This window comes from Schistocerca serialis, chromosome 5 (genome assembly GCF_023864345.2).
Source record: "Schistocerca serialis cubense isolate TAMUIC-IGC-003099 chromosome 5, iqSchSeri2.2, whole genome shotgun sequence".
Lineage (NCBI taxonomy): Eukaryota > Metazoa > Arthropoda > Insecta > Orthoptera > Acrididae > Schistocerca > Schistocerca serialis.
The window spans coordinates 27,144,301-27,159,396 of NC_064642.1; the positions used below are offsets into that span (position 1 = coordinate 27,144,301).

Sequence of the window (15,096 nt, forward strand, 5' to 3'; positions counted from 1 at the left end):
ATATTTTTTTATTTTTATGAACATCTGAAATTATCATTATTATTATGATTTACCAAACAAATGATCTATGGAACACGAAACCATCTAACTCCCTTGGCTATCGGCATGAGCATGTGCACAGCCTTCAGAAAGCGTCTTGAAACAATTTTATCATATCCTAATGTTATGGACAGGAAGATAAGTTCAGTAATTAAGGGGGGGGGGGGGGGGGACCTCAATTGATGCAGTTAATCGAGTTTATCACAGAACCACTGATCACACAATGGCCCAAAGGACTATATAGAAAAAAAACACACTGAAGAACCAAAGAAACTGATACACCTGCCTAACATCATGTAGGGCCGCCACGCACATGCACTAGTGCCGCAACATGATGAAGCATGGGCTCGACTAATGGCTGAAGTAGAGATGGAGGGAACTGACGCCATGAATCCTGCAGGACTGTCCATAAACACGTAAGAATGCAAGGGGGTGGAGATCTCTTCTGAACAGCACGTTGCAAGGCATCCCAGGTATGCTCAATCATGTTCATGTCTGAGTAGTTTGGTGGCCAGCGGAACTGTTCAAAATCAGAAGTGTGTTCCTGGAGCCACACTGTAGCGATTTTGGACATGTGGGGTGTCACACTGTCCTGCTGGAACTGCCCATCTCCATCAGAATGCACAATGGACATAAATGGATGCAAGTGTTCAGACAAGATGCTTACGCACATGTCACCTGTACAAGTCGTATCTACACGTATTGGGGGTTCCGTATCACTCCAACTGCACATGCCCCACACCATTAAAAAGCCTTTACCAGCTCGAACAGTCTTCTGCTGACATGCAGGGTCCATGGATGCATGAGGTTGTCGCCATACCCGAACACGTCCATCCGCTCGACACGACTTGAAACGTGACTCGTCCGACCAGGCAACATGTTTCCAGTCATCAACAGTCCAATGTCGATATTGACAGGCCCGGACGAGGCGTAAAGCTTTATGTCATGCAGTCATCAAGGGTAATACAGAGTGGGCCTTCAGCTCCAAAAGCCCATAACGATTATGTTCTGTTGAATGGTTTGCATGCTGACATTTGCTGTTGGCCCAGCACTGAAATCTACAGCAATTTGTGAAAGAGTTGCACTTCTGCCACGTTGAACTATTCTCTTCAGTCGTTTGTCCTGTTCTTGTAGGATCTTTTTCCGGCTGCAGTGATGTCAGAGATCCGATGTTTTAATAGATTCCTGATACTCGTGGTACACTCATGAAATAGTCTTCAGGAAAGTCCCTGCTTCATCGCTACCTCAGAGATGCTGTGTCGCATCGCTCTTGCACCAACTATAACACAATGTTCAAACTCACTTAAATCTTCACAACCTGGCATTTTAGCAGCAGTAACTGATCTAACAACTGCACCAGACACTTGTTGTCTTATATATGCATTGCTGACCACAGTGCCGTATTCTGCCTGTTTATGTATCTCTGTATTTGAATACGCATGCCTATAGCAGTCCTTTGGAGCTTCAGTGTAACGCAACCCTAAAGTATCACATACACTGGCTATCTAAGAGTTAACAGGTGCAGCTTCTCTGACATCTTGGTTGATATTAACAACCTCAATTTTACAGTTTGTAGATAACATCATCCCAAATGAAAGTTATTCTTAAGTATTTCATTGGACACCAAGTGTCAATGGAGGATGTCACAAACACAATCTTTTTAAATGAAATTTTCTATACGCTTTCAGTGCAGTGTATTCCAAAATATTCTACTGTAATATTTGGTTTAACAACATCTATTAAAAAAGCACAGTGAAACACAGGGATTAAGCAGTACCCCAGCAGCAACTGAGTAGTACTGATACGTTGAGTAGCAAACAGAGTTGTGAGCATGGCACACCTGGGAAAAAAAAGAAGAAGAAGAAAAAGCATCTTGGGCAATGAAGACATGCCAACAAGTGTTAAACAATCTCTCAGTGTCTGCTGTGGTTATCGACTGCATCAGGGAGCCTCAGGAGTATGCCATGTAGGAAAAGTATAAATCCATAATAAAAACAAGAGGGAAACAATACAACGTGTGAAAGAATGCTCATAAATCTGCTCTAGTGAGGAATACAATGCAACATACCTTTCTTTGTTTTTGCCTGGCTTTTTTAGCAGCTTTCTTGGCATCTTTACAACGTCCCTCAATGAAATCGAGAAGAGCTTCAAGATCACGCGGATCTTTCACGTCTTGCTGCTGACGCTGCTGCTGCTGCTGCTGCTGCTGTTGATGATGATGATGGTGGTGATGGTGGTGGTGGTGATGCTGGGGGTGATGGTGGTGGTGGTGGTGGTGAAATTGTTCCGGTTGCTGCGGTTCATGGTGCTGACGATGTTGCTGTTGCTGTACATTCTGCTGAGTGTGTGGTGACTCCTGCTGCTGCTGCTGCTGCTGCTGGTGTTGTTGTTGTTGGTGTTGTTGTTGTTGTTGTTGTTGCTGCTGCTGCTGCTGCTGCTGCAACTGTTGCTGTTGATGTACTTGTTGCTGTTGCTGCTGCTGCGACTGCTGCTGCTGAGCTGGTTTCTGTTGTTGCTGGTGGGGTGTCTTGGAGGAAGTTGGGGCATTGGAAGCAGGTGCACCTACACTTGTTGAACTTACACTCTGTGATTTTTCAGACCGTACACTTGGTGTTGCTGAGCTTGTGGCTGCTGTTGTTGGAGGTCCAGCTGCACCAGCTTTGCGTTTTGCCTTCTTTTTTGTTAACAGCAAACGCAATCGCTCCCTCATTTCCTGATAGTTTCGGCTTACTGGTGCAACTGAAGGCTGCAATAAAGAGTTTAATTTTTCAGAATATTTTCTTACTGTATGTCACAAAAAAACTTATGTTGAAAACAGTAACATACAAAAAAAATAATAATGAAGATTGGGTAACCAACAAAAGGATTACGTTACATGAGTTGGGGAGTGGATTGTCAAAAGTTCAAATGTGGTAGGGAAGTTAGAGAATCTGAAAAGGGAAATCAAAGGCTCAATCTACATATATAAGGGGTCAGTGAAGTGACACAGAAAGAAAACATGGATTTCTGGTAAGATGAGTATAGGGCAGCAGAAAATGGCATAATGGGAGTGGGATTAGTTATGAATAGGAAGGTCGAGAAAAGAGCATTTTACTGTGAGCAGCTCATGACAGGGTTGTTCTTACCAGAATCGACAGCAAACCAACACTGACAACAATAGTTCAGGTATACATGCCAACGTCACAAGCTGAAGAAGAAGAGCGAGATAACGTATATGAGGATATTGAAAGGGAAATACAGTATGTTAAGGGAGATGAAAATCTACTAGTCATGGGGGGCTGGAATGCAGTTGTAGGGGAATGAGCAAAAGAAAAGGTTACAGGAGAATATGGGCTTGGGACAAGGAATGAGAGAGAAGAGAAAGACTAATTGAGTTCTGTAGTAAATTTCAGCAAATAATAGCAAACACTCGGTTCAAGAATCACAAGAGGAGGAGGAGGTATATTTGGAAAAGGCTGTGTGATAAGGGAAGATTTCAGTCAAGTTACACCATGGTCAGGCTGAGATTCCGAAATCCCGATACTAGATTGCAAGGTGTACCCAAGAGCAGATATAGACTCAGATCACAATGTAGTAGTGATGAAGAGTTGAAGAGATACGCTTTTCAGTCCTCTAGGCTATAGGGGTGGCAATGAGGGATAGTTAAGTAGGCAGTTCAGTTTAAGAGGAATGGACATCTCTAAATATGGCAATCATAAAAGTTGGAAAGGAAAACATAGGTACAAAGAAGGTAACTGTGAAGAAACTGTGGGTAACAGAAAAAATACTTCAGTTGATCAGTGAATGAAGGAAGTACGTAAATGTTCAGGGAAATTCAGGAATACAGAAATACAAGTCACTGAGGAATGAAATAAATAGGAAGCACAGGGAAGCTAAGAGAGCGCACAACTACAATGGTCATTAGCGCCCAGACTAAGTTAGGAATGCACCGCGAGGCACAAGGTTAAAACAGCAACTAAAAGGGACAATACTATAAAAGACATAGACATGCAGAGGATTTTAAAAAAAAAAGGCATAATCAAATGTCCTTAGACAGGTCTGTCAAGTTGATAAAATGAAGAACGCGAGCAGCTGCTCCTGGGTCATCCACTCAAATGGCATCCAGAGTACACGGCAGGCCAAGATCAAGACGCGGTGTATTAAAATCCGGACAAGACGTTAAATTGTGGCGGACCGTCAGCAATTGCCCACATGGGCAGAAGGGTGCCGGCGCAGCCGTCAGCAGATGGCGATGGCTGAACCGGCAGTGTCCAATTCGTATCCGGGCCAAAACGACCTCCTCCCGCTGAAAAGGGCGTGAGGACGACGTCCAAGCCACAGGAAGAGGTTTCAAGACCCGAAGCTTGTTGTCCGAAAGTGCAGCCCAATCGGCATGCCACAGCAATAAAATGCGCCGACAAATGACCCTGCTACAATCTGATGAAGGGACACAACAAGAAGCTGTCCGAGGCTGGAGGACCGCAGCCTTGGCCGTGGCATCTGCAGCTTCGTTCCCAGGGATACCGACATGGCCAGGAACCCACATAAAGCTAACCGGAGAACCGTCGTCCACCAGCTGCTGAAGAGAGCGTTGGATCGGTGGCGGCAGATGTAAAGAACAGCCTGGTAGAGGGCAAAGAGCTCAGCTGTGAAGACCGAACAATGGCCATGGAGCCGGTATTTGAAACTTTGTGCCCCGACAATAAAAGAACACCCGACACCGTCATTGGTCTTAGAGCCATCTGTATAAATGAAGGTCATATTAATGAACTTCGAACGAAGTTCGAGAAAATGGGAGGGGTATACCGAACCGGGGGTAACCTCCTTTGGGAGTGAGCTGAGGTCAAGGTGAACACGAACCTGAGCCTGGAGCCAAGGTGGCGTGTGGCTCTCGCCCACTCTAAAGGTTGCAGGGAGTGAAAAATCAAGGTGTTGAAGGAGGCGACGAAAGCGGACTCCAGGGGGTAGCAGGGCAGAGACATACAACCCGTATTGACTGTCGAGAGAGTCGTCAAAAATGGAACGATAAGACGGGAGGTCGGGCATTGACAGTAGCCGACAGGCATACCGACAAAGCAGTATATCGCGCCAGTAGGTGAGTGGCAATTCATCGGCTTCAGCATGAAGACTCTCGATGGGACTAGTATAAAACACTCCGATCGCAAGACGTAAACCCCGATGTTGTATGGAGTTGAGGCGGCGTAAGATGGACGGCCGTGCAGAGGAGTATACAAAGCTCCCATAATCCAGCTTGGAGCGGACGATCGACCAATATAGGCGAAGTAGGATCGTTCGATCCGCTCCCCACGACATACCACTGAGAACACGGAGGACATTTAGAGAACGGGTACAACGGGCAGCCAAATATGACACATGTGGAGACCAGCTAAATTTCCTGTCAAATGGAAGACCTAAAAATTTTGTTGTCTCCACGAATGGGAGAGCAATGGGACCGAGTCATAAGGACGGTGGGAGAAACTCTTTGTAGCGCCAGATGTTAATACAGACCGTCTTCTCGGTAGAAAAACGGAAGCCATTGGCGACACTCCAGGAGTAAAGACGGTCAAGAGAACGCTGAAGACAGCGCTCCAGGAAACATGTACGCTGGGCGCCGCAATAGATGGTAAAATCGTCCACGAAAAGGGAGCCTGATACATCAGCTGGGAGGCAATACATTACTGGATTGATCACTATGGCGAAGAGAGTGAAGCTCAAAACTGAGCCCTGTGGCACCCCATTCTCCTGGCGAAAGGTGTCTGACAGGACAGAACCCACAAGTACCCTGAACTGTCAATCCATTAAAAAGGAACGAATAAAAAGAGGGAGGCGACCGTGAAGGCCCCATATATGCATGGTGCGGAGAATGCGTGCCCTCCAACAGGCGTCGTAAGCCTTCTCCAAATCAAAGAACACAGCCGCGGTCGGGCAGTTCCGCAAGAAGTTATTCATAATGAAGGTCGACAAGGTAACCAGATGGTCAACAGCAGAGCGGCGCCTACGAAATCCACATTGTACATTGGTAAGTAGGTGTCGAGATTCGAGCAGCCAAACCAGACGAGAGTTAACCATTCACACCATCACCTTACAGACACAGCTGGTAAGCGAGATGGGTCGATAACTGGAAGGCAAGTGCCTGTCCTTCCCCGGCTTAAGAATCAGTACAACAATCGACTCGCGCCAGCATGCGGGAAGATGTCCCTCAATCCAGATGTGATTATAAGTACGAAGAAGGAAACCTTTACCCGCAGGAGAAAGGTTCTTCAGCATCTGAATATAAATAGAATCAGGCCCTGGAGCTGAGGACCGTGACCGGGCAAGTGCATGTTCGAGTTCCCGCATGGTGAATGGGGCATTATAACTTTCACGATTCGATGAGCGGAAGTTAGGTGGCCTAGCCTCCTCTGCCTGTTTTCGGGGGAGGAAGGCAGGGTGGTAATGAGTGGAGCTCGAAACCTCTGCGAAAAAGCGGCCGAAGGCATTGGAGACATCCTCAGGGGCCACAAGGACATCATTCACGACCGTAAAGCCAGAAACTGGTGAGTGGACCTTAGTGCCAGATAGCCGGTGCAGGCTACCCCAGACAACAGAAGGAGGAGTAAAACTGTTGAAGGTGCTGGCTTTCTCGCTTTCTTTAATAATACGACGACACTACGCACGTAATCATTTATAATTGATACAATTCGCCACTGTAGGGTGGCGTTTAAAGGTACGTAGACGAGCACGTAAAGCGTCTCTACATGCTGCAGTCCACCAGGGGACCGGTACGCGACGTGGAGAAGAAGTAGTGTGAGGGATGGAATATTCAGCAGCAGTGAGAATGACTTCCGTGAGGTGTGCGACCTGACTATCGCAGCTTGTGAAGGTTTGATGCTGAAAGGTCACCCTGGAAGAGAAGAGCCCCCAGTCTGCTTTGGAGATGTTCCAACTAGTTGAGTACAGAGAGGGGGTATGATGCAGGAGATGGATAACACACGGGAAGTGGTCGCTCGAGTATGTATCAGAAAGTGCATACCACTCAAACCGGCGTGCAAGTTGGGTAGTACATATAGAGAGGTCTAAATGGGAATAGGTGTGAGTTGTGTCTGAAAGAAAAGTAGGGGCACCAGTATTGAGGCAGACAAGATTGAGGTGGTTGAAAAGGTCTGCTAACAGGGAGCCCCTCGGGCAGGATGCTGGAGAGCCCCAAAGGGGATGGTGGACATTGAAGTCTCCAGTTAACAAAAATGGTGCAGGTAGCTGAGCAATAATGTGCATCATGTCTGCCCTGGTAACGGCAGACAACGATGGAGTGTAAACGGTACAAATGGAAAATGTAAAAGTGGGGAGAGTAATTCGGAAGGCAACTGCCTGCAGGCCGGTGTGCAATGTGATGGGATCGTAGCAAATATCATCCCGGACCAGCAACATAACCCCTCCATGAGCCGGAATACCTGCCACAGGGGGTAGGTCAAAACGCATACAGGTGTAGTGTGCCAAGGTAATTTGATCGCATGGGTGTAGCTTCGTTTCCTGGAGGGCTACGACGAGTGGAGGGTGCAAGCGGAGCAGCAACTTTAAGTCCTCTCGGTTGGAGCGAATGCTGCGAATATTCCAGTGAATAAGTGTCATCGTGAGATGAAAAAGAAGATGCAAGAAGGGGTCACCTCGAAGGCCGTTGAGGGCCTGGCTTCGAGCGAGCACTGCCGCCGCTATCAGTAGGCGGAGAGTCATCGTCCATTGGTTCAATAGGTTCATCGGCCACCTTGTTAAGATGGCCGGGAGGGGGAGCTTCCTCCGCCAGTGAACGGCCAGATGTTCGGCTACCAGCGGTGCGGCCAGGCGAAATGGATGATGGCCTGGGGCGGCAACCGCTGGGTGGCACAGGAGAAGAAATGCGCCGTGGCGGAGGAGGAGAACTGTGCTTCCTATGAGCCTTCTTGGAAGATCGTTTAGTGGAAGTACTGGTCGATGGCTGGGAGTTCGAGGTACGTAGGAAGTCTGCACAGGACGGTTCCTTCTTGAAGGCCCGTGCATCTGACTTCTGGGTCTTCGTCTTGGCAGAAGCTGATGAAGGTGCTTGTGTCTGAGGGGTGACGGGAGGAAGAGGAGACGTCGACCGGGCGATCTTAGCACTGGTCGAATGGACGACCGTAGTGCTGAAGGTCAGATCGCATGTCTGTGTCGCCACCTCCCTGGTAGTCAGAGGAGAGGCGAGGACAGTACTGTATTTCCCCGCTGGGAGCAGCGTGGGCTTCCTACTAGCAAATAGCTTGTGAGCAGCCAAGGCGGACACTTTCTCTTTGACCCGAATTTCCTGTATACAGCGTTCTTCCTTGTAGATAGGACAGTCGCGGGAGGACACTGCATGGTCACCCTGACAGTTCACACAACGAGGAGACGCAGGTGGACAGTCACCCTCATGGGCATCCCTGCCACAAGTGACACATTTAGCCGCATTGGAACAAGACTGGCGAGTGTGATTAAAATGCTGACACTGGTAGCAGCGCGTAGGTGTCGGGACACAGGGGCGAACAGAAATAACCTCGTAGCCTGCTTTGATGCGCGACGGCAGCTGAACACTATCAAAGGTCAAGAAAAGTGTCTGGGTCGGTACAAGGTCATTGTTGACCCTTTTCATGACCCTATGGACAGCCGTCACGCCCTGCTCAGCGAGGAAAGACTGAATCTCCTCGTCAGTCAATCCATCGCGTGATCTAGTATATACCACACCACGAGACGAATCCAAAGTGCGGTGAGCCTCCACCCGGACAGGGAAAAAGTGCAGGAGTGTGGCCCTAAGCAGTTTTTGTGCCTGAAAGGGGCTCTCAGTTTCTACTAACAAGGTACCGTTACGCAACCTGGTACAAGACTTGACAGGTCCGGCTATGGCATCTACGTCCTTCTGGATAACGAAAGGGTTGACAGACAAAAAATCCTTTCCGTCCTCGGATCAAGAAACTACAAGGAACTGTGGGGCAGGCGGTAGTACTTTTGTCACTGGCGGTTGGTCAAGTTTCCGTTTTTGGGCAGAAGTCGAGACAGAAGAAGAAGAGAAATCCATTGCGGAGGAACCCCCCAGCGTCTCCGATGGCGCGCTCTTTCCTTGTGGAGACCCTCTCAGAGGGCACTCCCGCCTTAGGTGAATGTTTACACCTCAGTTCACACCTCCCGAGACACAGACGGAGGGACCAATCGGCATGGTCAGAAGGTGTCAGCTCTCACCCCTCCCTGGGCCTGGCCTTTACCAGGGGGTACGTGCGTGCCTTACTTGTCTACCCATGGCGGGGATTTACGCGTTACCCCGTCACCGGCTACGTGTGCGAACGCATGGGTCGGCCTTCAGGCACGCACAGGGAGGAAGGAAGAAGAGGAAAAAGAAGGGAGAGAGGGAGAGTAAGGACGGACTGTCTCAAATGCCGAGGCGGAGACCAGAGAGGGCAAGGAGAGGAAGGCAAGGGAAAAAGTAAGTAAGACAGTGAGATGGAGAAGAACAAAGAAAGGAACCAACCAAAGGAAGGAAGAAACCAGAAGAAGTGAAAAACCAAAATGACCGCAAATATAGGTCATGGAACCGTCCATCTCCAGACGCAGGTGCTAACTACCCCCTTGAGAGGGAGGGACTCCTTTTAGTCATCTGCCGGCCGCGGTGGCCGTGTGGTTCTGGTGCTGCAGTCCGGAACCGCGGGACTGCTACGGTCGCAGGTTCGAATCCTGCCTCGGGCATGGGTGTGTGTGATGTCCTTAGGTTAGTTAGGTTTAAGTAGTTCTAAGTTCTAGGTCACTGATGACCTAAGATGTTGAGTCCCATAGTGCTCAGAGCCATTTGAACCATTTTAGTCACCTCTTACGATAGGCAGGAATACCTCGGGTCTATTCTAACCCCTGGACCCGCGGGGGGGATAGGTAGAATGAGTACACTGAACACCTCTATGAGGGAGAAGATTTGTCTAATGTGATAGGAGAAGAAACATGAGTCGATTTAGAAGAGCTGGCGGATCCAGTATTAGAATCAGAATTTAAGAGAGCTTTGGAGGATTTAAGATCAAATAAGGCAGAAGGAACAGATAACATTCCACCAGAATTCCTAAAATCATTGCAGGAAGGGGCAATAAAACAGCTATTCATGTTGGCGTATAGATTGTGTTAGTGTGTCGCCAGACTATCTGGTGACACTTTTCCAGAAGTCAGGTAGTGTATCATCCACCCAATTGTGAAGACTGCAAGAACTGACAAATGTGAGAATCGTCGCACAATCAGATTAATAGCCCATCCAAGTTGCTGACTAGAATAATATACAGAAGAATGGAAAAGAAAACTGAGGATGTATTAGATGATGGTCAGCTTGGCTTTAAGAAAGGTAAAGGTACCAAAGAAGCAAGTCTAAGGTTCCGGTTGATAATGGAAGCAAGACTGAAGAAAAATGAATACACATTCATAGGATCTGTCAACCTAGGTAAAGTGTTTGACAATGTAAAATGGTGCGAGATATTCGAAATTCTGAGAAAAATAGGGGTAAGCTATACAGAGAAATGGGTTATATGCAATATGTACAAGAGCCAAGAGGGAATAATAAAAGTGGATGACCAAGAACGAAGTACTCGGATTAAAAAGGTTTTAAGACAGTGGTGTATTCTTTCACCCCTACTGTTCAATCTGTACATTGAAGAAGCAGTGATGGAAATAAAAGAAAGGTTCAGAAGTGGAATTAAAATTCAAGGTAAAAGGATATCAATGATACCATTCGCTCGCTGATGACATTGCTATCTTGAGTGAAAGTGAAAAAGAATTACAGGATCTGCTGAATGGAATGAACAGTCTAATGACTACAGAATACCAACAGAGAGTAAATCAAAGAAAAGCGAAAGAAATGAAAAGCAGCAGAAATGAGAACAGCGAGAAACTTAACATCAGGACTGATGGTCACGAAGTAGATGAAGTTAAGGAATTCTGCTATCTAGGCAGCAAAATAACCAATGATGGACAGAGCATAGAGGACATCAAAAGCAGAATAGCACTGCCAAAAAGGGCATTTCTGGCCAAGAGAAGTCTACTAGTACCAAACACAGGCCTTGATCTGAGGAAGAAATTTCTGAGAATGTACATTTGGAGAACAGCATTGTATGGATGTGAAACACGGACTGTGGGAAAACCAGAACAGAAGAGAATCAAAACATTTGAGATGTGGTGCTACAGGCGAACGTCGAAAATTAGGTGGGCTGGTAAGGAATGAGGAGGCCCTGCGCCGAATCAGAGATGAAAGCGATATGTGGAAAACACTGACAAGGACAAGGGACAGAATGACAGGACAGCGGTTAAGACATCAGGGTATAACTTGCATGGTACTAAAGGGTGCTGCAGAGGGCAAGAATTGTGGAGGAAAACAGAGATTGGAATACATCCAACAAGTATTTGAGGACATACGTCGCAAGTGCTACTCTGAGAAATTTGTGGCAGGCCACATCAAACCAGCCACAAGACTGATTATCCAAAAAAAGTAAAGTAGGAACTTTTCTAATATCTGGAAATATATGACTGATTGTTGAAAATAAGCCATGTCATGTCAACTGCCTCCTACCACTAAGTATGCAATCCAAATAAGAAGTTTCAGCCATACTGTTGATGTATGCTCTTTGAAAACTTACTTTCCTCTCAAAAACTACATGAAGGATGAAATTTTAACTCCCATCTGAATTTTTAGCACTGAGCAGTGTATGCACTAATATGAAACTTCTGAACAGATTAAAACTGTGTGTCGGACCAGTACTCCCAACTCAGGATCTTTGGTTCTCGCAGTCATGCACTTCACTGAGTGAGTTACCTACGCAGAGCTCGTGACCCATGCTCACAGCTTTACTTCCACCAGCACATTATTTTCTACATTTTGAATTTCATGTAAATTCCCCTGTAAAACGTTGAAGTTGTAAGTGTGAAAGGTGGCATGAAAAGGGATTGGGTAAAAGGGGGGGGCAGAGAAGTGGGGGAGAGGGGGGGGGCTATAGGCCAAGCGGGGGGAGGGGGGGCGAAAGGGGGCACGAGGGGACGGGCGAAAGGGGGTAGGAGGGGATGGGCAACTGGAGTCAGGGATCGGAGGAAATGGGCAGGGTGAGGGGTACAGAGTGGTGAGGGAAAGGAGTTCAATGATGCAGGCCAAGGTAGTAAGAGGTTGTGGGAGGAAGGAGATCAGTGGTGGTTGGGGAACTGTGTACACGGGGATAAGAGGCGGTGGGAGAAAGGGGGTAAGAGGTGGTGGGAGAAATTGGGTACAAGGGGGTCAGGGGTGTGGGAGTAACTTGAGTACAAGGAGTTGGAGGAATTGGGTACAAGGTGATGGGGAAAAGAGTATGAAGGAGATCCAGAAACATTCAAAGTTGGCGTTTGTATTCAACACGCTTTACGTTATTGTTCTTTTGCTGAGGGATGTTCTGGTGACAGAATGTTCATTCAAGTGAGGTATTCAAACGAAGTTTCCTGAATGCTTATCTCAATGAGCTTTACCTGCATATGAAACAAAACTGTAAACAAGACATAAATTGAACGTTCAATCAAAATGCTTGGTACATCATGATATAAAAATAATGTTTTAACAAGAATATGCAAAATACTGGAACACTGTTGTCAATGTTGGGTGTTGACCGATTTTATAAGGTGGCTGAACCAAAGGGAGCATTGCGTTCTAGATATGTCTTACGGCATAAACTTGCAGTTAAATTTTAGCTGTGCTGCCAGCCCGAACTAACAAATATCTCAAAAATAAGGACGTATTTCAAAAGAAGCATTAGAAGTTGTACATATTAATTACATGGGCGTTATCTACCCGCAATCTCAAAATAAAAAGTAAGGCATCTTACACGTCAATGTCTCTTCCAGATTATGGTCATCATCATCATCATCATCATCATCATCATCATTATCATTATTATTATTTCTCTTTCCTGTCACAGACGTTATGTCTGGTTAAAAATGGAAAGTGACGCGAACCTTGATCAAGCGTGACTTCCTTTTAACTGTACGGTATATGTTACATTACATTTAGGAACTTTCGGGTAATCGAACATGTGTCAATAATTACAGATTTCTGTAGTTGTATATATACGTTTGGATGTAGCTGTATTGCGTTGATGTACTGGTGGATATTGTGTGGTATGACTCCTGTAGTTGATAGTATAATTGGTATGATGTCAACTTTATCCTGATGCCACATGCCCTTGACTTCCTCAGCCAGTTGGATTTATTTTTCAATTTTTTCTCCTGTTTTCTTCTGTATATTTGTTGTATTGGGTATGGATATTTCGATTAGTTGTGTTAATTTCTTCTTTTTATTGGTGAGTATGATGTCAGGTTTGTTATGTGGTGGTGTTTTATCTGTTATAATGGTTCTGTTCCAGTATAATTTGTATTCATCATTCTCCAGTACATTTTGTGGTGCATACTTGTATGTGGGAACGTGTTCTTTTATTAGTTTATGTTTTATGGCAAGTTGTTGATGTATTATTTTTGCTACATTGTCATGTCTTCTGGGGTATTCTGTATTTGCTAGTATTGTACATCCGCTTGTGATGTGATCTACTGTTTCTCTCTGTTGTTTGCAAAGTCTGCACTTATCTGTTGTGGTATTGGGCTCTTTAATAATATGCTTGCTGTAATATCTGGTGTTTCTTGTTTGATCCTGTATTGCAATCGTGAATCCTTCCGTCTCACTGTATATATTGCCTTTTCTTAGCCATGTGTTGGATGCGTCTTGATCGATGTGTGGCTGTGTTAGATGATACGGGTGCTTGCCATGTAGTGTTTTCTTTTTCCAATTTACTTTCTTCGTATCTGTTGATGTTATGTGATCCAAAGGGTTGTAGAAGTGGTTATGAAATTGCAATGGTGTAGCCGATGTATTTATACGAGTGATTGCTTTGTGTATTTTGCTAGTTTCTGTTCGTTCTAGAACGAATTTTCTGAGATTGTCTACCTGTCCATAATGTAGGTTTTTTTATGTCGATAAATCCCCTTCCTCCTTCCTTTCTGCTTAATGTGAATCTTTCTGTTGCTGAATGTATGTGATGTATTCTATATTTGTGGCATTGTGATCGTGTAAGTGTATTGAGTGCTTCTAGGTTTGTGTTACTCCATTTCACTACTCCAAATGAGTAGGTCAATATTGGCATAGCATAGGTATTTATAGCTTTTGTCTTGTTTCTAGCTGTCAATTCTGTTTTCAGTATTTTGGTAGTCTTTGTCTATATTTTTCTTTTAGTTCTTCTTTAATATTTGTATTATCTATTCCTATTTTTTGTCTGTATCCTAGATATTTATAGGCATCTGTTTTTTCCATCGCTTCTATGCAGTTGCTGTAGTTATCCAATATGTAATCATCTTGTTTAGTGTGTTTTCCCTTGACTACGCTATTTTTCTTACATTTGTCTGTTCCAAAAGCCATATATATATCACTGCTGAATATTTCTGTTATCTTTAGTAATTGGCTGAGTTGTTGATTTGTTGCTGCCAGTAGTTTTAGATCATCCATGTATAGCAAATGTGTGATTTTGTGTTCCAGTAATATTGTATCCATAATTTGTATTATTTAGCATGTTGGATAGTGGGTTCAGAGCAAGGCAGAACCAGAAAGGACTTAATGAGTCTCCTTGGTATATTCCACGCTTAATCTGTATTGGCTGTGATGTTGTATTACTTGAATTTGTTTGGATATTAAGTGTGGTTTTCCAATTTTTCATTACTATGTTTAGGAACTGTATCAATTTAGGATTTACTTTGTATATTTCCAATATTTGTAGTAACCATGAGTGGGGTACACTATCAAAAGCTTTTCGGTAATCAATGTATGCGTAGTGTAGCGACCTTTGTTTAGTTTTAGCTTGATATGTCACCTCTGCATCTATTATCAGTTGCTCTTTACATCCTCATGCTCCTTTGCAACAGCCTTTTTGTTCTTAATTTATAATTTTTTCTGTGTTGTATGTGTCATTAATTTCTGTGTAATGACTGAAGTTAATATTTTGTATATCGTTGGTAGGCATGTTATGGGGCGATATTTTGCTGGGTTTGCTGTGTCTGCTTGATCTTTGTTTCAGATAAGTTATTCCATGTGAA

The 15,096-nt window shown here is 45.1% G+C and overlaps 1 protein-coding gene across 3 annotated transcripts in view; it reads right to left on the reverse strand.

Annotated features, from left to right (window-relative positions):
• Positions 1-15,096, reverse strand: part of LOC126480694 (protein FAM193A-like) — a 227,483-nt gene that overhangs the window by 89,773 nt on the left and 122,614 nt on the right. For all 3 annotated transcript variants that reach the window (XM_050103933.1, XM_050103932.1, XM_050103934.1), the window contains exon 15: positions 2,108-2,785. In XM_050103933.1, the coding sequence (XP_049959890.1) occupies positions 2,108-2,785 (678 nt within the window). The remainder of the gene's footprint in view (positions 1-2,107; positions 2,786-15,096) is intronic.